At 51.5% G+C, this 22,214-nt stretch overlaps 7 protein-coding genes across 7 annotated transcripts; 4 read left to right on the top strand and 3 right to left on the bottom strand.

Moving 5' to 3' along the window:
* Window positions 1-86: 86 nt before the first annotated feature.
* On the bottom strand, window positions 87-2,217 carry EDD37DRAFT_652914 (uncharacterized protein; the record flags this gene model as incomplete). The annotated part of the gene is made up of 5 exons (XM_062818499.1): window positions 87-506; window positions 592-1,493; window positions 1,559-1,863; window positions 1,931-2,080; window positions 2,144-2,217. The coding sequence occupies 5 exons, from the start codon at window positions 2,215-2,217 to the stop codon at window positions 87-89; spliced, it is 1,851 nt and encodes a 616-aa protein (XP_062667439.1).
* A 1,234-nt stretch (window positions 2,218-3,451) lies between these two features.
* EDD37DRAFT_652913 (uncharacterized protein) lies at window positions 3,452-3,733 on the top strand (the record flags this gene model as incomplete). The annotated part of the gene is made up of 2 exons (XM_062818498.1): window positions 3,452-3,521; window positions 3,618-3,733. 2 exons carry the CDS (start codon window positions 3,452-3,454, stop codon window positions 3,731-3,733), a joined length of 186 nt encoding a protein of 61 aa, XP_062667438.1.
* A 200-nt stretch (window positions 3,734-3,933) lies between these two features.
* On the bottom strand, window positions 3,934-9,858 carry EDD37DRAFT_568133 (phosphatidylinositol 4-kinase; the record flags this gene model as incomplete). The annotated part of the gene is made up of 1 exon (XM_062814179.1): window positions 3,934-9,858. The coding sequence occupies one exon, from the start codon at window positions 9,856-9,858 to the stop codon at window positions 3,934-3,936; it is 5,925 nt and encodes a 1,974-aa protein (XP_062667437.1).
* A 2,103-nt stretch (window positions 9,859-11,961) lies between these two features.
* EDD37DRAFT_652910 (complex 1 protein-domain-containing protein) lies at window positions 11,962-12,375 on the top strand (the record flags this gene model as incomplete). Its single annotated transcript, XM_062818497.1, has 3 exons — window positions 11,962-12,114; window positions 12,166-12,197; window positions 12,252-12,375. The coding sequence occupies 3 exons, from the start codon at window positions 11,962-11,964 to the stop codon at window positions 12,373-12,375; spliced, it is 309 nt and encodes a 102-aa protein (XP_062667436.1).
* A 328-nt stretch (window positions 12,376-12,703) lies between these two features.
* EDD37DRAFT_638401 (30 kDa heat shock protein) lies at window positions 12,704-13,706 on the top strand. Its single transcript, XM_062817101.1, has one exon. The coding sequence runs from the start codon at window positions 12,723-12,725 to the stop codon at window positions 13,473-13,475; it is 753 nt and encodes a 250-aa protein (XP_062667435.1). The 5' UTR covers window positions 12,704-12,722; the 3' UTR covers window positions 13,476-13,706.
* Window positions 13,707-15,203: 1,497 nt separating this feature from the next.
* Window positions 15,204-18,617, top strand: EDD37DRAFT_612060 (uncharacterized protein; the record flags this gene model as incomplete). Its single annotated transcript, XM_062815326.1, has 1 exon — window positions 15,204-18,617. One exon carries the CDS (start codon window positions 15,204-15,206, stop codon window positions 18,615-18,617), a length of 3,414 nt encoding a protein of 1,137 aa, XP_062667434.1.
* Window positions 18,618-19,028: 411 nt separating this feature from the next.
* On the bottom strand, window positions 19,029-21,341 carry EDD37DRAFT_638398 (AAT family amino acid transporter, variant). Its single transcript, XM_062817100.1, has one exon. It carries the CDS (start codon window positions 20,952-20,954, stop codon window positions 19,176-19,178), a length of 1,779 nt encoding a protein of 592 aa, XP_062667433.1. The 5' UTR covers window positions 20,955-21,341; the 3' UTR covers window positions 19,029-19,175.
* Window positions 21,342-22,214: the final 873 nt, after the last annotated feature.

Below are 22,214 nucleotides of genomic sequence, written 5' to 3'. Positions count from 1 at the left end.
CCAGGACAAAACAGAAAATCGTCGCAAACGACGGCAGCCGGCGTGGTCCCCCGCGTCGAATGCTTGACGGGTTACAGCAAGCGAAGTTATAGTTGAATGGTCATATTTGACACCCCATCCATCATAGCGAGCGACCACTGGTGTTCATCAAAAGTAAAATTTTCAGAAAAGAAGTCATCTTGGATATACTCGTCCATCTCAAACGTGCCAATTCCTCCACGGGGAAACTCGTTTTCGGTAGAATTGTTCGTCGGGAGATATCTTTCATCTTGATTCTCGACCAAAGGGTGGACGAACTGGATATTCAGACGCATGCTGGCGGCATCGCTCTGGTCGTCGCCATTGTCGGTGGCTGAAAGAGAAGGGTCAACAGGTGCCATCCGGGAGACACTTGAATCGAGAAGAGCCAATAGTATCGAGGGACGAAACGTAACGGTTGTGCTTTCCCCGTTGCCTTCGTTGCGGCTATCATGCACTTTGGCCTGGAGATCCCGGAGGAGCTTTAGCTATTCCAATCAAATCAGCTTTGAGCCGGTGCCTTGTCCAAAGAGGTATTGTGTGGTGACGAGGACTCAGAGAGAAGCAACATACCTTCTGGGCGATATGGGGCCATTTAGCTGACATGCGCGCCAAAAACTGCTCACACTTGCCCAGATCTTCCTTCGCTTTATGTGAGACCGTACTGTCACGGGCAAATTGAAAGAACCAGAGAACTGTAGCTGTCCCTGCAACCATATGCCCTATCAAAGGGTTGGTGAGCTCGAAAGGCAGACTGTCAAAGATACGTAGCAACCTTGCTACCCATCCTGAGTTGTACAGTGCCCTATCCACCGTTTGTTGATAATAAACCCTTGATCCGCGGGCTCGCTCGTCGCCATGCGTGGTGACGAGATGGATGAATGGGTGGTTTAGAATTGATGGAATCGCATGAGCGGCTATCTCCATAATTGCCCAGGGTGCCCAGTACTCTTGATGCTCGAGCAGTTCAAAGGCCGATCGCCCCGGAAGTGCCACATTCCTGAGAAGGTGTCTTGACGTAAATCGCGCTTCACTTTCGTGCATACGAAGACTCAATCGTGAAATGATTGAGTTCGGCAACCAGGGGCTTTCCGCCTTGCCTGATCGTAGTTCGCCAAGGGAAGAACAGACATCTCCCCAGATGGAGATCATTTCAATGCAATGAGCCAGTATGCCAGGGTCTTCGAGGCCTTCATCCAGGTTCGGAGGGCCAACAGTTTGGCTGTTAGAATCTTGGGCGTGAACGGGAGGCGGCCACGGTGCACTGGAAGGATATTTGGGCGCATTGTCACTTTCTCCGGATTCCCCTGGCTGATGAGCGAAGGCTCTTTCCAAAATGAAAATGCTCCAGTAGCATCGAGACTCATGGTCTTCATCCTCGTGTGCATTATCCGGCTCTGGTCGACTCAAGGTCCGGAAAGCTTGTAGCCGGCTGGCTGTACCAACGGTCATCCAGGCTCTTGCTGGCTTGCCCACTTTGTGTCTAAGTCAGCATTCCAATCTAGCCACAATAGGGGTGGTCGGCAACCTATCATATCACTCAAAGCCAGTAGACACAGGGCTTCCAACACTTCCAGCGTAGCTGTACCTTCAGCAGCCAGTCTGGTAACGACTTGGTGACTCATCCCAGAATACCGTTGGCCAGCGTCAGGGTCATGACCCGCCGAAGGCGCTGGTGTTGAAAGGGTCAAGCAGAGAGCGAGAAAACTCCAACGGAGAAAAGGAGGAGACTCTGCAAAACGATTTGACAAACCTTGCAGGTTGAATAGGGGCAACAGTTGAAGGTGCACCTTCGTCCTGTACACATTCACCGCATATTCCAGCACCTCATGAGAGGAATCGGACCTAAAAAAGGAAAGTCAGGACCAAAGTGGCCCTCTAGAGCGCCCGACAATGAGTAAAGGACTCTTACTGTATTTGAGACGTATTTGACGGTCCAATAGAAGGGTTAGGAACCGATCCAGGCCTCTCTTCCACGTTGTTGTTTCCACTACCGGGCGCATTGTCCTGGCATGCATCTTCATGATCAGGCGAGGTGTCAGAAGTCGGCTTGGTGAGCGAGCTGCCAGGTCAGTAAGGGCAGAACTGAATGGGAGCGAAAACGTTCCACCAGGGAAGATCATACTTAAGAATAGCGTAAATGTCACCGATCTGTGACTCAAGGAGCTGGACTCGGTCCTTTGAGGCTTCCTGTTGCATCGCTGTCAAATTGTCCGTGCACGAGGGCCGGCAGCAAAGCTTCGCAGAGCAGTAATACCTTGACACCTTATCAACTCCTGCCGTTTGTTTCGACTGATCTCTGGGAAGGTAGACACATTGTCGGCCAGCCCGTTGGCACAGGGAGCAGACCGGCCTCTCTGCAGTGCATCGTGCTTTCCTTCGGCTGCCTCGAGTTATCAGTCACCAAAGTACCTCGTGGAATGGAGAGGGATCCCCTACCGACACGATTCGCAGGCACGACGGCTTCGTAACTCCTGGTGAATGGGACTTTCTGCCATGTGCAAGGAGGCTAGATTGGCGTGGAGTGAACGGAATTTCTATGATATTCCGATAGGAAACTCCAACGGAAAAGTGTTGCACTGGAGAACATCATATTCCGAAATTCCTGGCGAAAGGGGATAAGCCCGGGGTTATTCATGTACACCGAAGTCCGGTGGAGAGACAGATAGCCTATCGCCTCGACCAATTGAATGTTTGTCCTGTTCTGTTTCTAACATAACGATCTGAAGTCAAGGTGGTGGGGGAATGCTAGCGCTCTTCTCGACGCCGACAGACTCATCACCTACTGGCCCTGGCAAAGAGTGGCAGTTGCCCTGTTTTGTTAATGCATGGCCGAGATGTTTAGATCTTATCTCATATCAAATCTTATCTTATCTTCACATAACCTCAGTCTTGGCATACTCCAAACGTTCAGGAGACGTCGCCTTCGGATAATAAGGGGCTGACAGCAACCCAGGCCGCGGACCGTGTAGACACGGAGTCATCTAAATTCAACATCTGTCAACAACATAATCCTCAAATCTGTCCTTGAACAACTTGTGACTCTTCGCTAGATTTAACTAGACAAGACTTGATCACTCTCACATACACTCATTTGCGACCTCACACCTTACTTTGCAACTTCGAAAGCAAAGCCAGAACATCTCACTACTCAGTCGCCATCAATCAGTAAGATCACTCCCGCGAACAAGCACAGGAACGGCACGCGACTCCCTTACAGCTTGCACGCGACATATCAACATTTACGACTCCCTCGCTCCTGGAAACCATTAATATCTGATTTCGATCGCGTCATCCCCCTAATCAGACAAAATGGTCAGTCACACTCACCACCGAGCTTCGCTCACTCTCTTACAATACTCACAATGGCCAGGCCCAAACACCAACCCAACGCCGCGCCAACGAAAAACACGCCAAATCCGTTGAAAAGCGCATGGGCAAACCCGAAACAGCCTACAAGAAGAAAGAAGTCAAGAAATCCCCAGTCAGCATTGGCATTGTCGGTAAGTCATGCTAAACACCTACCTACCCTAACATCCTCAACGCCGAGCCCCCAACCCATTCGACGGCGGTCCCGTTACTAACATGACTCCCCACAGTCCTCCTGGCCTTCGTGGTCATCGCTCCATTGCTCATCGAGCAATTCAAACTATTGCCTCAGATCTGGGCTTTTCTGATGAACATATTGTCCAAGATCGGTCTTGTATCGAAATGAAAAGTTCCTCTTATCTTGTACTTTAGCACACTAGCGGGGGAAGGCAGGATCACCTTGCAATCAAAAGGCCATGGGATGATCCCACGAATCCTCCCATTCTTCATCAGACCAATTGATCACTACAGTACTCTCAAAAATTTTCATGCTCTTTCAGGTATACTCCTATTGACACTGCAAGGCTGTCTACTCTCCAGCAACCCCTAATAAGGAATCCCATTCGTGATCAACTGAAACTCATCATAAACCTTCGTCGAGACATTCCCGGCACTCTTCTTGATACATCCCAGCATAAACTCCGCCGCCTCCCTCTCCGTCTTATCCAGCACAAACCGGTTCTTGAAATTGTGCATCGTCTCGGGCTTGAAGCACGGCAACCCGGAATCCAGCATCAAACTCACAAGGTGACTCAACTTGTCGCAATAAGGCCTGGAACACAAAAAGGCCTTGATCGTAAGCTCCTCGAACCACCGATAACTTTGTGAGGTGTTGGGATCGTCACCGCCCATCACGGCGATCATTTCGGGAGTGAGCTTGAACGGCGCCCTCTCAAACTTGACACCACCGGGTGCAATATCAAAGCAGAACCCAAAGTCAATGTGCAGGATATGCCCCTTGTCATCGATCATGATGTTGCCGTTGTGCCGGTCCTTGAACTGCAAGAGGTAAGAAATGACGGAGTAGGCGGCCATGCTCTTGACGAATTCACTTCTAGCCTCTTGATACCGGATCGAATGCTCGCCTCCGTACTTGGTCACAAAGTAATCATGCAGACCATTCACCGCTTCACGACCCAGCATGTCGCGACTGATGGAGTTGGGCAACACATCGATCACTCCGCAGCCGGGTGCTGTTGCGGTAACTCGATAGGGAAACACATATACGTCGAGCCCGACCGAGTTGAAAATGCCGCGGAACGCTGCGATCATCTGTAGTGCAAGCACATCCTGACGACAGTCGTCTCCCACTTTGAAGATGGCGCTCTGCCACACTTCGTATGTTCGCCTGTCTCCATCGTCGAGTGCAATGTCGGAAACGTCGCTGGTGCTCTGCCGACTATGACCCTTTCGTGGTATATTCGACGTTCTCATAGCGGTCTCCGGGTTTGGGGTTACCTCATCGTCCTCCTCGTTGGAATCCCTCGTTTTCCGGATCCTGAAAGTGGCCATGTAGGGTGCCTTTGCATGTGACTGTAGCGGCTTTCCAGATTTGCGGTCGATACCGACCACTACTCCATCAGGATTACTAGGGAGGTAGACACCCACTTCCACTTTGATCTTGCGAAGTTCTTCCTCAATCTTGGCCTTCTTTTCCGGCTTGCTCTTCTTGATGAAGGGTTTCAACTTGCCCGAAACATCCGTCACCTCACCGAAAAAGGAAAATTCTCGCTCGTAGAAATCTCTGTCGGGGCCAGAAAAACTCGAGATCAGACTGTTCATGACCTTGTCCAGGAGCGGTTTCATAGGGTCGGGTTCTTGAGAGTCTTCGTCTTTGTATGCATTGGCCTTGATGTTCCAGATGATCTGATGGGCAAACAGTTGCGAAAACTTTCCAGTTTCGATAATGTATCGCTCAACATAACCTAGAGTGTCGTAACGCAGAGCCTGTACAATCTGCGGGACATAGAAGAAGGTCACATCGACAGAATGGCTTTCGAGTGCTCTCATGGCATACTGAAGAACAAATGGATGGTTTCCGAATGCGGGCAGAAAGTAAGTCACCGCTTGCATTGGATTAACGGGTGACCAATAGAGCAAGTATTTCAGTTGAAAGGAGACATCAGAAGGCAACTTCTCTTCGAGCAACAGGTCAATCGCATCTGGCTCGTTCAGTGCTTTTGCGGGGAAATTGACAAGTAAGAATCGTACATCGCGACAAAGTTGCTCGTTGTGAAATCTGGTTAGCATCTGAATTGCCAGAGATGGATTTTCAAGCCAGGCAGTCCGGAAATATGCCACAATTTTCTCATTAGAATAGGCTTGATGACCTGCGTGAGTACGCGGTGACAACCAAACGTTGAGTCGACTGATTTCGTTGTTTAAGAGGGCTTCCAGAAGGTCGTGCTTCTGTTGTGGGTCTTTCCTCGTGGCGGAGGCTGGGAGAATGGGCTGATTGCTGGCTTGCAACATGACCAGCACATCTTGCATGAGTTGGACTTCCGCGTTCAATTGGACGCGGTTGCCACCAAAAGACCAGGCAGGAGGAGTTGCGAACCAATGCAGACCAGTGGAAAGGATGAGATCCTTCAACTTCCATTGAAACAATTTGCTGATGCAAGTGCTGAATTTCAGGACACGCAGAGCGAAATGGACAAGAGAGAATTGTATTTCACGGAGAAGTGGGTGGCTGTTGATCCGAAGGAAGCCGTGAAGAGTGCGGTCAAGCATTCGAATGAATGTTCGTTGAGTGTTGATACTCCCCAATCTGATGGAATTAAAGTGGCTCTGGAAGAACTGTAACAGTCTGAAGTGAGGGGAGATGATGTTGTGAACAGTCAATGCTTGCTTTTGAATGGCGACCTTGTCGGTTGGCGCGAACTCTTCCTTGACGTAGAATGGATCTAGGTGGTGAAACTTGGGACTGAAAATGCCCGCTTTTCGATCGATTGTACTTTCCCAAGCATGGGCGGCCTCGGTCAATATCCGGGGCTCCATTCTCGGATTCTCATGAATGACACCAAGCCAGAGCGAGATGCCCAGCTTGATTGATTCCTTGGTGAAAATACCAAACGGTATGTTGACTAGATGATGCACAATTGCCGTCTGTGATTTCTTGCTCTGGCATAACAGCGCGGCTGCACGACGAAGGACGTCCTTGACCTCAGAAGCCTGAGCATGATGCTTTTGCTCAACACGTCTGTGAAGGTCCAGGAGTGTGTCAAGTAGTACATGGGTAGTGTCAGTTGATGGACGCCCTATCGAGGACCGACGCCCCGTGGAGTCGTCAACATGAAGATGGCCTGTTTGGTAATGTGGAATGCCGGTAAATCGATACTCCTGTCTTGTAGTATACTGAGCCATGAAATCCGAGCCCATATTGATGTTGATCGAGTCAGCTTTTCTATCAAGTGCATTGAGTCTGTGGTCCATTGGAGGTATCATCGAGCCCACTTCGAGGGCAAACGACCTTCCCAAAGATACATGACCATAAGCACCAGTATCGTCGAATTCGGAAAGATATGTCTGAAGGAGGCCTTTGACATCCAGAGGTGCCACGCCCATGACCATGGTCACCCATTTCTTTGCATCGTTGTAGAGCGTGTTCAACGTGCGCTTCCGGAAAGCATAATCGTCTGAGAGTTCGATGGTAACCTTGCCCCTAGTCGAGGTAAGGAAGGGTCGCCATTCGTACTCGTCAACATCAGCGTCAAGACAAGCGGACCACATTAGGGACAACAGTTCCAACAGAGCAAACAAAGCCGTCTTCTGACAAAGAGATGAAGGCGCAAATGATATGATATAATTTGCCATGAATCTCGCCACGTCCTGGATTTTATAGCTTCGATGACAACAGCCACTCAAAATCCTAGCTAGCTGTCGTGACACATATGGCGCGCTGAACTCGACTTCGCTTGAGATAATCACTTTCTGAGTATATCGCTTCACGATCTCGGTCGCGATCGAGCTTAGACAGTGGCCCGTATGGCTGTTCAGCGTAGTTGGGTCTGTGAAGTAATCGAGAATTTCAGCACAGTTGCCGGAAGTAGCGCGTAGACTCTCGACCAGAAACACGGCGTTGAGAAACACCACTTTCTGGTAGCTTAGCTGTCGCACTTCCGATTCACTTTCTGGAATGACCGCAATGAGGTTCTTCTTCTGATCTTGAGTATGTTGTTGACTCATACCCCTGCGAAGTACGGTGTTGAGTTCAACGTCCGATTCGAGGAGCTCGGCACGATCGTCGTCGACAAGTGGCATGGAGTTCATTGCCAATAGGCGAAGTTCGTGATAATATTGTTGGCCAATCCTTGACTGAAGTGTGATCCCATGAACGGCGATATTATACCACACTTCACGGACCATAGCAACAATCTCAGGGTCTTCCGTAACGGTGGCTTCCTGGTTGGGAGCAGATCTTCGCGCAGCCAGGATAGATAGCGGCCTAAGAAGAGGCGCAATCTCCTTAGCGGCCTGTTCAACCTCTGCGGATTGCTTGAACTCTCCTTCAACGACATCTCCTTTGCTCAAAATTCGCTCCAAAAGGTGCATCGCAAAGATCTTGAAGAGGGGTGAGCGGTTATCCATGTTCAGGGCAAGATATTCCTCGGCGTTTCGGACCGCATTGAAGATGATGGGATTTTCCTGAAGAAGAGTCTCATGATGTAAGCGTGAGTAAAGTCTCAACAACGCTCTGAACTCGTTCTCTCTGCCGGAAATGGCAAGTTTCGCTGCTTCTTCGACAACACGAGCATCGACGACGAGGCTGACTCTCCCAACCTTTTGTACCATCATCATCTGCACCAAAGCTATTATCTTGCTGTCCTTGCTTTCCGTGGCTATCACAACTATGGCATGGGCCACGTTGCTGCAAACCAGAGATGTTTCTTCATCACCACTCAGCGAAAGTGAGATCACGCTTCCGGTTCTCAGCTTGGAGGCTGATGATATAGAACCATGGTGTCCATTGACCTCCCCTAGCGTCAGAGGATGATGTGCCTTCTCGGCAGCTGCTTGTGAACTTAGAACGTTCCCAAGCGAGTAGATTGTGGTGATAACGGCATCTTGCGACAACATTTTCAAAATGTGTGACAAGCTCTTCGCGGCGATCGCAACAGCCGCTGGGCTAGACGTCCCTCGCACAATGAAACGCAGGAGAACACGCGCAAAGTTGGACGCTTCTTCCGGCATGAATTTGGCGACTACCGCCACACTTTTCAGAGCGATGTCCGCCAGTTCTGTGTCCGCCATTTGTACGTGGTTTGCAATCGAATCCTCCAGCCACGAAAACAGGTCCTCGGGGTCCGCCAAATCGTCGTCTAACACCATGCAGTGAAGAAAAGCCTCCAAAGAAAATGCTTTGACAGTAAAGGCCAGACGCTGCTGCCATGCTGAACTTAGTTGTAGGTAATCCGAGCCGTCTTCTAGGACACGAATTTGTTCGGTCGTGACGTCCACCAGATACTCGATCATATCAGCGGTTACCAACTCATCTCTGACTCGATTGAAGTGCGTGGTGTCGGCTATGTATTGATCAAGGATGTCTCCAGAACGCACGGTACGCTCATCAGTAAGCATTCTCGCGGTGCTCGCAAGGACAAGTTTCATGAAGCCTTTCTGCAGCATCATTGCTCCGACTGGAACGCCTTGGGCAGCAAAACGTTTCAAGTACTTCCTCCAGTCTCTAGCCATCAGTTCATGTGATGTCGATGTACGTATTGCGGAAGAGGCAGTTTCGACGGCTATCAGAAATTGTTCAGACAAAGACTCTTTCAAAACCCGGATGAGCTCGACTCGTTCATCGGAAGACCAAAAGTCCTCGTAGCTCGCCGCAGCATCCAGGAAGCCGACCAACGATATTGTAACTGCGGCGACTTCTTGGGCATCATAGATATTATCCTGTTCTTCTTCTCCGATGCCCACAGAAGCGAGCGACGCTGCCGATCGGGACCAGTTGTGGAGGTAGGATTTGACGGTTTCGGCCACGGTGCGTTTGAGGGGAGGAAACCGTATGCCCAGCAAGAGAAGAGCTTTAGTGAGCTCGTAAGTGAGAGCTGCCCATGGCGCTGGCTGAATCTCATGGAGGAAAGGTGAAGACGAAAAGTGCTGGCAATAAGCTCTCGGAAGATAGGCTGTCAAGTGCTTGACAAGGCGGTCGGCGTGGGACAAATCGTGCAGGTCGGGAGCGCTTGCGCAGAGAGCGAGCAGAGCGTCGAGTTCATAGGGAGCCATGCTACTCGCGGAGGCCGGCGCAATGGCTCGCTTGACGCCATCGAGGTAGCCATTGCCCTGGTTGGAAGGCTGAGCTATCGAGGAGGTCAATCGACGGAAATCTGACTCCTTTGTTGCGGATCGTTGGGCAGACAAAGTAGCGAGCTTGCAGAACGCTTGCCTGCGCAGGCCTCCATGGCCGCTGGAAATGAAGTTAGTATATTGTCTCTCTCGGAAGGTGATTTGTGCGTACACATCCATCTGGTCCTTGCCAGAGCGCGCTATTTACGCAGCTCTGGTAAGACAAGTTCTCCGTGGCGGTGCGACAGCAGGCATTGGAGAATTGTCCACGATTCTAAACAAAAGTCGGGAGTCCCCTCTAGCTACGATGTTGTCCCCGTCGCTTATTTGGAGGATAGAAACTCGGTTGGAGACGCGTGATGCACGTGGGCGCCGCGCAGTCAACTAACGGCGGGCCGTACAGGTGAGCTTGAAAGACATACTTTTAGTTAAAACAACCGCTTTGTACAGCACCTAACTTACCAGGTAGGTTTCTTGTGTTCAATGTTGTCGCATTCAGTACCGAACAGCTTTCGTCCAGCCTGCGCAGGACAACGGCCGTGTCCCAGGTTCACTGGTACCTGCATCTGACACGATGCAATCAATGATGGCATTCTCACCATGGTCAGCATCGACGGCTGCCGCGAAAAGATTCCCGCCGGACAGGAGTTCCATGATTCTATCCGAGTTGCACTGTCGTAACGTGAACATGACGCCAGAAGGCTAGAAATACTTGTATATTCCCAGCTCCTCCCGACTTACATACACCACTTGCAAGCCAGAGCACTCCTCTCAAGAGTCTCAAGGTCGATGAGTTTCGGGCTCTAAGCCAACTGTTGCAGCAATGTCTCCACGCACGAATGCCTACCTGGAGACTTTCTCGGAATTTACAGTGTTTCTCAATCGTATATTGGCATGGCTCGATTTCGCGGTACATTACACGAGTGGCTATCTCCTGTACCTCTTCTTGCCTTGGACTGAAGCTGCAGTATCATACTCGTGCAAAGAAGCGGTACTCCCCTTCCGTGACCATCACCGGTGCCAGTCAAGGTGAGCGAACCTGCCCGACATTCGTCTGAGTGGACGTCACCTGATGTGATTGCAGGTATTGGCCTTGCCACCACTCGGTACCTCGCCTCAAAGGGCTACAATTTTTTCGCAGCGGTTAAAGAAGAGGTTGGACTACGAAGCTGGCCGAGGACATCACGGACCATGCTCACAAAGATCTCGCGCCATGCATTCATTTCGTCGTTATGAACGTCCTCGAGCAATCAAGTATTGATTTCACCTTGTCCACCATCTCTTCCACCGTCTCCAAGACGCCGATTTCGCCCCTGATTGCTCTCATTAACAACGCAGGCTATTGCATGATTTCACGCATGGAACTTACGCCGCCCAGGGCGTTGCACGACATTTTTGATCTGGACTGCTTCGCATACCTTTCGACCATCAGTGCTTTCCTCCCACTGCTCAAGCAGAGTTCCGGACGGGTCATCAATGTAGTGAGCTATGGCGCCTAAATCAATCCACCAATGTGGGCACCTTATGCTGCCATCAAGGCAGGTCTGGAAGCGATGACCCGTGCATGGTGACTCGAATTAATGCCTTTTGGTGTTGGTATGACCTCTGTTCGACCAAGCTGGACACGTACAGCTGATATTGGTCCCAAGATCAGCTCAGCATGGCGTGGTTACAGCGATCAAATCGACAAAGGCGCGATCGGGGTTAATTCTTTGGGCGAGGTGGCCAAGTCCGAGTACGCTGTAGGACATCGAGAGAAGGAGGTGTACAGTAAGATCATGCACAAATGGTACAACATGACCATGGCCGCCGCCGAGGGTGTTGCGGAGCCTGCTGAAGCTGTTGCTCAGACAATTCACGACGCCCTCAGTGACGTGTTTTTGCAGCCGTACTATCCGGTTGGCTATGATGCCTTGCTTGGGCAGATGGTCAGAGATCTATGCCCCGAGAGCTTGTATGAGCTGAGAATGATCAAGACCTTTTTGTGACACGACTGTTATCGATCAACCGTGGAGGCGATACCATCAGGCTATCGTTCATAGATGGACAGGGCGAGTGTTGCAAGTCGCTGACGGCGAATGAAACATTGCATTCTTTGTGTAGATTGTGGACCACACAGAGGCCTGTCGCCTTCGCAATGGCTATGTTAGACCATTGTCGGCGCTGGGTATGAGTAATAACGAAGTACCTATGTAGGTAAAAACAGAGTCAATGTCGTCAGCCTTGCTGCAAGTGTGCCCCCTGATCCGCATTATGTAAGCTCGGCGTCATTCTATTTCTTCCATGCCTTCCAAAGGTTCCTTTTTGACATCGGCCACTTTCACTACAGGCAGTGGTACCTTGCAGGAGAGTCATACAATGCGGTACTCGGGACTTCAAAGAGAAGTTTTCAAGCTATATCGACAATGTCTACGAGCGGCAAGCAGGAAACCGGAGGTGCGTAAAGCAAGTGGTCTGAGTCTGCAGCTGGACTAATAGAGGTATCAGACATCAAGGCAGCATTTTCGAGAAGCCGCACAGTGAGTAGCCACCCCTCAACAAACGTTGAAGCTCTGAATCTGATGACATCCTAGACGAGAGTTCCGAAGGAATCAAGATGTCGACAAGAAAGATTTTTCCGCCATTGAGGCACTCCTGCGAATGGGCTCACGCAAACTCGAACTCTACTCGTCACCTGGTGTGAGAGACATTCACTGAGCCACGACATCTTTGACACTATTGCACGAGCGCATCGGCCAGAGCCTTTTCAGAGTGCGAGTCGCCTCTATGCTGACAATTTGACTAAATCTTTGCCACGAAAACCTCATCACGTGACTCGACAGAAAGTCATGGCTGCTCACAGAAGCAGTTCGCCACTTCGCGAAGAAACGAGAAATAGGCCGGCCATGCTTGCGTCGCCCAGAAGCATCCAGCATTATCTGGTATTCCTGCTTGCTCAGCGGCTTGATCCTCCCACTATCTTCCATCAGGCGACATGTTGGGCTATAAAGTCTTGGTCGACGCAACCCTCTCCTGCCCTCAGACAGAAATCCAGAACAAGTCTTATGCACTCCACCAAAGTCCTCATTCCTCAAGCATCAAGAACCATTATCAGACAAGCGCCTCTCAACAAGAGAAAGATGTCTTTCCTCTTCCCCAGAATTGCTTTCACTCCAGCCCGCTGCGGCCCAGCCCGGCACGATCTTGCACCACTATTCAGTCTCTTTGATGACACCATCAATGAGCTTCAAAGAGCCACTCAACAACCCCGGAGGCAGTTCACTCCTCGCTTCGATCTGAAGGAGACCAAGGATGCTTACTCGCTAGAGGGTGAGCTCCCAGGTGTCGAGCAACAAAATCTCAACATTGAGTTCACCGATGAGCACACTTTGAGGATCAAGGGCCGGACCGAACGTCACACCGAGTCTGGCCAACGCCCTCAAGCCGCCGTCGAAAGCGAGAAGAAGGCTGCCATCGAAGAGGCTCAATCTTCAGAAACCAGCAGTGTCAAGTCACATCAACCTACCGTTGAGGATGAGGAACCAGTACTCGTCGACTCGTCTGCTGCCTCAGAGGAGAACTCCGAAGTCGTCGCACCTAAACCTGCGCCTGTGGCAGAACAGCCCAAGACGGAACCTGCACAGCCCGAACAACAGTACTGGGTATCTGAACGCTCGGTTGGAGAATTCACCCGCAGCTTCAACTTCCCAGCCCGCGTCAACCAGGATGCAGTTCGTGCCTCTCTGAAGAATGGAATCCTCAGCATTTTGGTACCAAAGGCCCAGGCTCCTGCTAGCCGACGCATCAACATCGAGTAAAAGAATGGCTGGCAATGTACTTCTATCTTTGTACAACATCTGCATGGCATAGCATGGAATAATGGACCTATCAACATAACGAATGGCATAGCTTGGCGTTAGCAACGGGCTTGTACAGACATACTACTAAACCAAGGTTTGGGAGGTGTTATTTCTGGGAACTCGGCTCCATCGGTACATCAACAGCATCTACTAGGTTAATAATATAATACCACAGTTGGTGCTCATAAACATGTTCATACATTGTAGTCTCTTTCTCCATTTCTCTACGATGATGTTGTCCTGTGTCTCGATCATCTTGACCTTACCACGCACATGCTCAATGTCTCTTGGAAACCTGATGGCTGGTATCTGCACGCCTGCAGGACAGTGCAGCCACGCAGTGCACGGTATCGGTGTGGGCACCAAATTTGGGCCCGATCATCGTCATCTGCTGCAGGAATACGGAGTATACGTAATTGTAGCCTCTTTGCTAACCAACAAGTGTCCGCAGTGCCGCCCCGATTCTGACATGTCGCCATCGCCCACCGCTACTTTTGCTCGTTATGCTTCTGCCTTGTGGAAGATCTGTCCGTGTGGTAGGGTCGGACAAAGTTAGGTGTTTGACAGGTGCAGCGCAGGTTGGTGCCGGATCTTTCTGACGGAAATGTCAAAGATACCAGTATCTATGACTCTTGCTCGAGCCATCTTTTGTCCCAACTGCGCCATTTGTGGCTGCCTTACTTTCAGTGATCATCGGATAGCCACACCTCGAACCTGATTCTGCAACAATGGAGGAGATCAGAGACGAGAGTTTGCGGGATTGAAGGAGGTCCGTCTCTGTATCGTGTTGCTTGATTGGACCCGCTAAGGCTGGCGAGACAACTCCGCAAGCCACGGCACAGTACAAGTGTGGCGCAAGGAGGGAAGATGAGGTCGCTTGTGCTTGATCGGGGGTTAGCGGTGGCTGATGATGAGCTCTAGGCTGGCCAGAAATTGAAAAATCTGGGTTTAGGGGCGCAGTCTCGCTTGTTCTTGACCCTGGTCGGCGTCTGGGGCTTTTTTTTGGGCCTTGCTTGGTGGGTGCTGGGCTACCGCCATATTTATCTCACAGGCAAGAGCCAATCATCTGGTTGGCTTCCAACGAGCAGGGGCCTCATGCGAGACAATGCATTGACCTCCATCGATCCTCTTCCTGCCGCCTCGAACTCTCTTTACCAACTTTACCATACGTCTGGGGAGGAGCAATATTGAGAGAAGGTGGTGGTGATTCTGCTTTTGGATCGTCTGAATTGCTCTTCTTTGCTTTATTCGAATGTCCGCTCGCTCGTTTCGTTTGGTCGACTTATGACCACAATAACAGCCCTTCGTTTCTGAAACTCGACTCACTTCCGGTTCCCTGATTGCCACGGGACCTGTCACGGGCGAGAGCATTGACCTCTGCCGCACCTGTCATTCTATTGCTGCTGCTGACCGACCTCTCTCGACTGTGGAAGCCGTATCCTCTACATACACTTTACGTCTGCCTCGTCGCATGAGCACGACTCCATAATTGTCTTACCACTCGACATTGTGAGCACGCACCTTCGACATACGTATGCGCTCCGCCAGATGATGCCGAGCATCTAGACGGCACCAAGAGATGGTTATAGAGACTTGATCGTACCTCGTGCATGGGAAGCTAGAACTTGGTTTCCAAAGACACATTATCTCGCTACTCCACTAAGCAGCCTGACTGGCTTCTACGTTATGCGGTTCACACGGCAAAAGTCAGACGTTGCGACGGACGTTATTCAAGATGAACCCGAGGCACGTCGGAGAAATCGTCTGTCGAAACCTCTCACAAGCAAGATAACAACGAGCATATCCACCACCAATCTTCCAGAGCCGATTCTTCGAAGCAAGAACGTCAATACAGTCGAGTTGGCCACGGCTGGTCCACTCTCTAGCCATCCCAGCAATGCAGCTTTACGGCAACATGTTCGGACGGAGGTCTTTGACTCGGATCAGGACTCGCCGAGCAAGTCACTGCGGTCGGAGTCCAGCTGGGGTGTCGCCTACATGGTCAGCCAGATCGACAAGAACACTGTTCAAGACTCAGATGGTCCGCAAGAGCAGCCTCCGGTGTCGCCTCTGAAGCCGAAGAAAAGGAAATCCATCATCCTCCGGCGTTTGTCTTCACGGCGTTCGACGTTGACTCGATCGGCCAGCAACAGCAGGCTAGGCTCGTTGAAAGACGATGCAGCATCAGCCTCAACTCCATCTTCCTCCATTGATCGTATCGTGGACGCTCCGTCGATTCCTCCTACTCGTCGAGCATCCTTCACCCCTGGGACCGCCACGAGAAAGCCATCTCGAGTATATGCGGAAGAGGACATCACAGAAGAGGCCATGGTGGAGGAGAAACAAATACAAAACACCGTGGATGTGGATTACTTCGATTGGCAGCCTCCTCGACCTCCGGCAATGGTCGGGAGGGTTGGGACACCTGCGGACCTGGAATACTCGCATCTGGGAGGCTTTAGGCACGGTTCGTTGCAGGTCGTCAACGGACGGGCCTCCCCTGCTTTCAGCGAGATGTCAAAGTCTTCGAAACAACTTTTGTCCATACCCAAACCCCAAAGGACTATTTCAAGCAATTATGGCGATGTTGACGACTTTGACCACGCGATTCCCTCGCCCGAGATGTCATCCCTGCCCGGCACCCCGAACATGCACAGCGAACGACGGAATCTCGACTGGGAGAGCAGTAATGAACAGTCCCCGCGGGCACACCCGCTTCAGAACATGGTGTCCCCAGGGTCCGACTGGGACGTTGATGGTGATCAGGACGCGGCATCGGTGATCGCACAGGAGTACATGGCAGAACTCCCACCAAGTCCGTTCTCCGAGCGAAGATCTAGCTCGTTGCCTGGATCTGTCAGAAGAAGTAGGTCGGATGGTGTGCTGCGACACTCCTCGTCGATATCGTCATTGGAAGAATCCGCATCTCGTCAGGCCTATCTAGGAACCGACTCCCCTGTGGATGTACGGCGAAGATCGCCATCTCCTACTGGTTCCGTGGTCTGGAGATCGAGAGACCGGGATGGTGGTGACCGAGGCCGTGGGATGTCACGTACTGGATTCCAGGATGAGAATGTTCAACCTCGCGAGGACAGGAGGAGTTGGTATTCGTCAACCGCATCCCAGGTCGAGGGTTCCCAGTCAGGGCACGAGTTCCCAGTCCAAATGTCTCCTCCACGACTTCAGCCACCTCGAGCCCCTCAAAAGTCTGATAGTGGCTACAGCTCGAGTAATTCATTGCGTTCAGTGGAAATGGCAAAGAGAATATTCCCTGCGAAGAAGCAAGCTCTACAGAACGCATCTGCATCGGCACTGAATATTCTACCACAACAGACTGACCAAGGATCTCATCAACTCGCGCATAGACCATCGTTTCTGAAGTCGCGAAAGACCTCACCTAATCTACGCACTCTTGCGAACCTCGACTCAGCCGCATTGTCGACGACTACCCTACCTGCAGTTCTTCCATCGGATACCAACTCTACAAAGTCGCCTAAGGTCCGCAAACGATTGCAGAAAAAACGTCCCCAAAGCCAGCCTCCTGGAAAGGTGGCTGTCAGTGGCACTCATTTCTTGGATGAAGAGACTGTTCCACAGATCCCCATCGAAGTACGAGAAAACCTTCGCGTTCGTGCACTGGAGGTGCCTGAGCTCAAGCAAACATATCAATCGCATCACCAACTTACCAATCAACCGAGTATCTCGAGCATGGACTTGCTCAAGGTCGACATAAGATTCCCTTCGCCTACGCCAGAGCCGACATCATCGGCAAAGAGATCACGAAGCTTTAGTCGTCCACGATCATGGATTGGTCGACCCAGAGAAGAGAGGAGAGATTCGAAGCGCGACTCCGGGATTAGTCAGATCGATGCCATGGGTATCATTAACGATTTCGGGACTGTTGCCTCCTCACTTGGTGGCAGTCCTTATGACCTGGCCCATGCAAACATGGTCTCTGAAAACACGATGAACCCATATAACATTTCTACCGTCGCCCCTCGTCCAAGATACATGATGGATGACAGAGCCGCTGCGGAACTTTCCAGAATCCGAAGCAGGGCTGTCCAAGAACGTGATGGTGCGAGGGCAAACCGGAGGTCATCGTTCAATGACCGAGGGGGCATTCCGGGGAGGACGTTGAGACCAACAAGTTTCGCCAGTGATGCTCCTCCCATCACCCCTGACATGCTTCAGAAGGCGTATCGGACATCATCGGAGCAGAGACAGTGGTCAATGAGTCATGTCTCGGCACCACCTCCACCAGTGCACTCACCAAGGCCATCATATGTTGACTATGATGAAGATACTTCCCAGATGGCTGTTGCCCCTCCACCACCCTCGCACTCCCCTCGGCCTGTTGATGTGTCGCCAGATCCATGGGCTGGACAAGCCGCAACTTGGAGAGCTCGGAGGCAGTCTATTGGTGCTGCATTGAGAGACCAACCCCAAAACTGTAGTGGAGACAAGGACTACAATGGTACTCACCACGAGCAAGAAGAACCGATCTATCCAGAGATCCCGCCACGTCAGTACCAACATCGAAGAACGCAAACGATGGAAGCCCGCGGATATGCCGATCACACTCCCCCGCGCGGAGACTTCGAGTCGTATGGGCGACCTCATGCAGATGATGTGCATCATGGCGCGTACCAACACCTAAATGAGCACGATACAGCATATGTGCGGCAAACTCGGCGGAACTCGGTGATGCAGAACTATGAGCAGTTCTATAGTCATCCTCAATGGAACCATAGGCCAATGCGTGGCCCACCACTACCACTTAGCCCTGCACAGTACATTAATAGGCCTCCCCATCCATACTCGAACGCGGCTAGTGCGCGCAGTCAATCTTCACTTGCGGAAGAACTACAGCCTGATCAAGAAAGGCCACATCCGCCGCCGCAATTTGGTCGGTACTCAGGCGGACTGAGCTTCGACTATGAACCTGGGAAAGGCTTCGGAGGATCGACAGGGACAAGGTCATTCAGTGGAATGGCTGAGGCAACGCGACGGGAGGTGCCTCTAAGGGCCAGTTTCGGCGTTGATTTGGGCGATGTTCCAGTTCTGCCACACAGTGCCAGTTGGGGACGAGGATATTAGCTGGAAAGGGAGAATACATCGTGGTCGACAAAGGTCATCGTCAACGCTTGTACAGTACATTGAATGAGGGAAAGAGTGCTGGCTTTTGGATGGAAAGAACGATCATGGCGCCAGACCTATAATTTGCACAAAGGCAGAGGTGTATCACCGACATACTGCAAGGAAGGTTCAGTTGCAGAAGATTGCAGCGTTTTAGCGATCAAGTGCATTTGTTTATATTCTCCAGCTTGGACATTGTGACAGTCAGCCTCAATCGACTTGAGTGGAGAGGATTAATTTCTAGGATAGACTGGGTGGTGAACTTGTATATCATTCAACCCGATATGAATCATTTGATAGAACACAAATCCACAGTCTCAAGTCACGCTTCATTTAGCCACGCCCTCCTGATGGATATGTAAAAAATTAGGACACATCTAGATCTCAGATCTATTATATCTTCAATACCGAATATCCCCAGCAGTAGAAAAACTTGATAAGTACCCAAGAATTATAACATTTTGTGTACAAAGAGACCTCTATATAGCCATTGCGATTGCGATTGCAATTGCGACCGCTTTACTCAATGAGATAGAGGATTTTGCCCAGACCCTTGCGCACCTTGGCAGGTTGCTCAGCATCAAGGACCTCCTGAAGACCAGTCTGCATGTCGATCTCGGCCGGGTCCCAAGCCCACTTGTCATTCCAAAAATAGATGCGGTGGCCAAAGTACATGATGAAGAAGATGGGGATGCCGATGTAATCGGTGAAGAAGGAGGCGACGGACCACTCGCTGGGGAAGAAGACGGTGAAACCGTTGATCAGACACAAGAGCGTGAACATGATCATGGCGATCCACGCGCCATAAGGCTGGATCCACGAACTGTACGGCGTCGGGATGCCCTGGACTTTGCACGCCTTGCGGAAGCGCAGGTAGATGATCATACAGCAGACCCAGGAGGTCATGCCCCATGTGTTTGTCAGGTTGACGAACCAATTGAACACGGTGGATCCCGAAGACGCGACGTTGAGGTATGCCAGACCGCAGAAAAGTGAGCTCGCGGCGACCGCGACGTACGGCACACCCCAGCGGTTGCAGGTCTTGAAGATACGTGGCGCGGAACCCTGGACGGCCAGAGAGTAGAGGGCGCGCGAGGAGATGTACAGGAAGGAATTGCCAGAGGACCATGCGCTGATCAAGATGACGGCGTTGACGATGCTGGGGAGAGTGCTGATTCCGGCATTGGCAATGGCCACGACGTAGGGGGATGCTTTGGCACCGGCGCCACCAGCAGTCAAAGCCTCGGCGTTGCTGGGGCATGTCACGCCAATGGCCAAAACTCCCAGGCAGTAGAAGATGACGAGACGGTAGAAGTAGCGGCGGGAAGCGATCGGGAGGTTGCGTCGAGGAGACTCCATTTCACCGCCGGTAACGACAAGCAACTCGGGCGCGAATGTGAATGGGAAGACGGACAGGACGAGAGTTTCCCAGAAAGACACGAATCGTCCGGTGTTGCCCTTTACGATGAACGCGTTCGCTGCGCCGGGGTTGTTCCAATACCGGAAACCGAGACGGTCGCCGGACGGACCACCGCCCCAGAAGAGGATAAAGCTGAGAAGCAATAGACCGATCATGAGGATGACTTTGGTGCCGGCGAACCAGAACTCGGTTTCACCGTAGAAGCGTACGGGCAGGAAATTGAGGGCGATGATGACGACGAGCATAATGGTGATCCAGACTGCGATGTTGACGTCGTTGGGCCAGTAGCTGATGACCAGACCGGCGGCCGTGACTTCGTAGGGAACCAAAATGCCAAGGGCGTACCAGTAGAGATAACCGAGGGCGAAACCCATGGACCTGGAGACGTAGCGGTAGCCGTAGTATGACATTGTGCCACCGTGGACGGGGAGGTAGGCTGCGACTTCGGTCACGGCAGTGACGACCATGTAGACTAGGGCGGTCATGATGAGGTAAGAGGCCAGAATGAAGGCTGGGCCGCCGACATGCAACGTGTAGCCGGATCCGACGAAGAGACCTGTACCAATGGTACCGCCGAGGGCGATCATCTGGGCATGTCGGGATTTGAGACCACGTTTGGTGATGCGGTAGCGCTCGTCGAGGAGATCGGCGGCGATGACGGACTCGTCTAGCGAGCCTTTGCGGACTGAGTGCTTGCGGTCATGGCCGCGGCCTGCGTCGATGGAGTGGCTGTGGCCGACGATTTCATCGCCATTTCCACTTCGGTCGATACCAGTACCCTTTTCAGGGTCGCTGTAGCCTCCATTTCCGCTGCTTCCATGGACGCCCTTTTCAGGATCGCTGTAGCCTGTGGTGACGGCGTCGTATGTGTTTGCCATGGTGGGCGAAGATCAGCTCAAGGAAAGGAGTGTATGAGCTGTTAGAAGATAGAAGATTCCCGTAAGGTGTTCCTCAAGGAGGTTGTATTGATGTATTGCTGGCCCTCACTAAGACGAGGAGACCAGATTGAAGTGAGTGAAGAGAGAAGAACGAGGCTCGGACTTCGTTAAGACAGAAAGAGGGTCCTGGCGAGATATTTAACCCCTGCCTGCCAGATGCTGGAGTCGCGATCTGGATTGACTGCACTGTGCAGTAGCTCGATGGCGAGCTGAGCGCCGTGCGTGCGGCCATGATGCGAGCTGACAAGGCCAGAATGGATATTGGAGCCTTCGAGGCTAGTGTGGTTACGGGGACCAGACCCATGGCAGGTAACGTAGTACTCCGTCTTGGGTGCTACTACTGTATAGGAAATGTATGGGATGTGTATGGTTGCTGATAAGGGAACTTCTGGATGGATCTGCTTGGCCCGTTGTAGTCCTTCTTGGCTGGGCCTATGAATCCACTTGGGGGGTCTCCTTATCATACATGATCTTGGATGTGACTGGATATGTTAACGGGATGGATTTCCCCTACCGAGATATTGTTCCACGAATCCACGATAAGCCTCGCTCAGACCTTCTGTGACTAAACAGTATTTGGATACTCGAAATCACTGCGGCCGCAATGTGGCGTGCTTCCAGATCGACAATCTCATTGAGCCGCCCCAGCTCTCAGCCTTTCTGGATCTTTGCTACAAGATGAGTTAGGCACTTGTCATTAATTGTCTTGGCCAGCACTGCACTGCACTGGCGTCGTCATCAACGTGAGAGTCCTGAGATGGTCATTGTCGCCTGATATTGCTTCAAATTCATCTTCATCTTTGATGACCTTGGTCAATGAGAAACCTGGATTCGGTAGACACCCGAAACTCACGACTGATTCTAGGAACGGAGCTTCATCCTTGCTAGTTGCTGAACTATGCTGCACTCACCCATGAACTTGGTTAAAGCGAGGAGATGAGCTACTTGCGGGATGCCCGGACACGTGCGGAAGATGCTGCCTGAGTGCTCATCTCCGACACAGCGGCAAGAACGGTGGCGAGACTTCATCTTGCAGTAGCCAGGAACTGCCGGCAGACGCAGTAACTTTAGCGTGTCAAACTGATCCAAGGGAGCGGGCAGAGCAGACTACAAACTCAACCATCGGTCAGGCAAGCGACGCGACGAGGTGTTGGGAACAGCAATCCGGAATGTATTTCGAGGACTTCCTCGCTGAATCTG

Source organism: Exophiala viscosa (genome assembly GCF_022695815.1).
Source record: "Exophiala viscosa unplaced genomic scaffold EDD37scaffold_10, whole genome shotgun sequence".
Lineage (NCBI taxonomy): Eukaryota > Fungi > Ascomycota > Eurotiomycetes > Chaetothyriales > Herpotrichiellaceae > Exophiala > Exophiala viscosa.
Note: the sequence above shows the minus strand (reverse complement) of the source record. Positions and strands in the feature narration are given on the sequence as shown.

Excerpts from the sequence above, each read along its gene's own strand:
- EDD37DRAFT_638401 (XM_062817101.1), top strand. The coding sequence starts at position 12,723 with ATGCACTCCACCAAAGTCCTCATTCCTCAAGCATCAAGAACCATTATC.
- EDD37DRAFT_638398 (XM_062817100.1), bottom strand. The coding sequence starts at position 20,954 with ATGGCAAACACATACGACGCCGTCACCACAGGCTACAGCGATCCTGAA.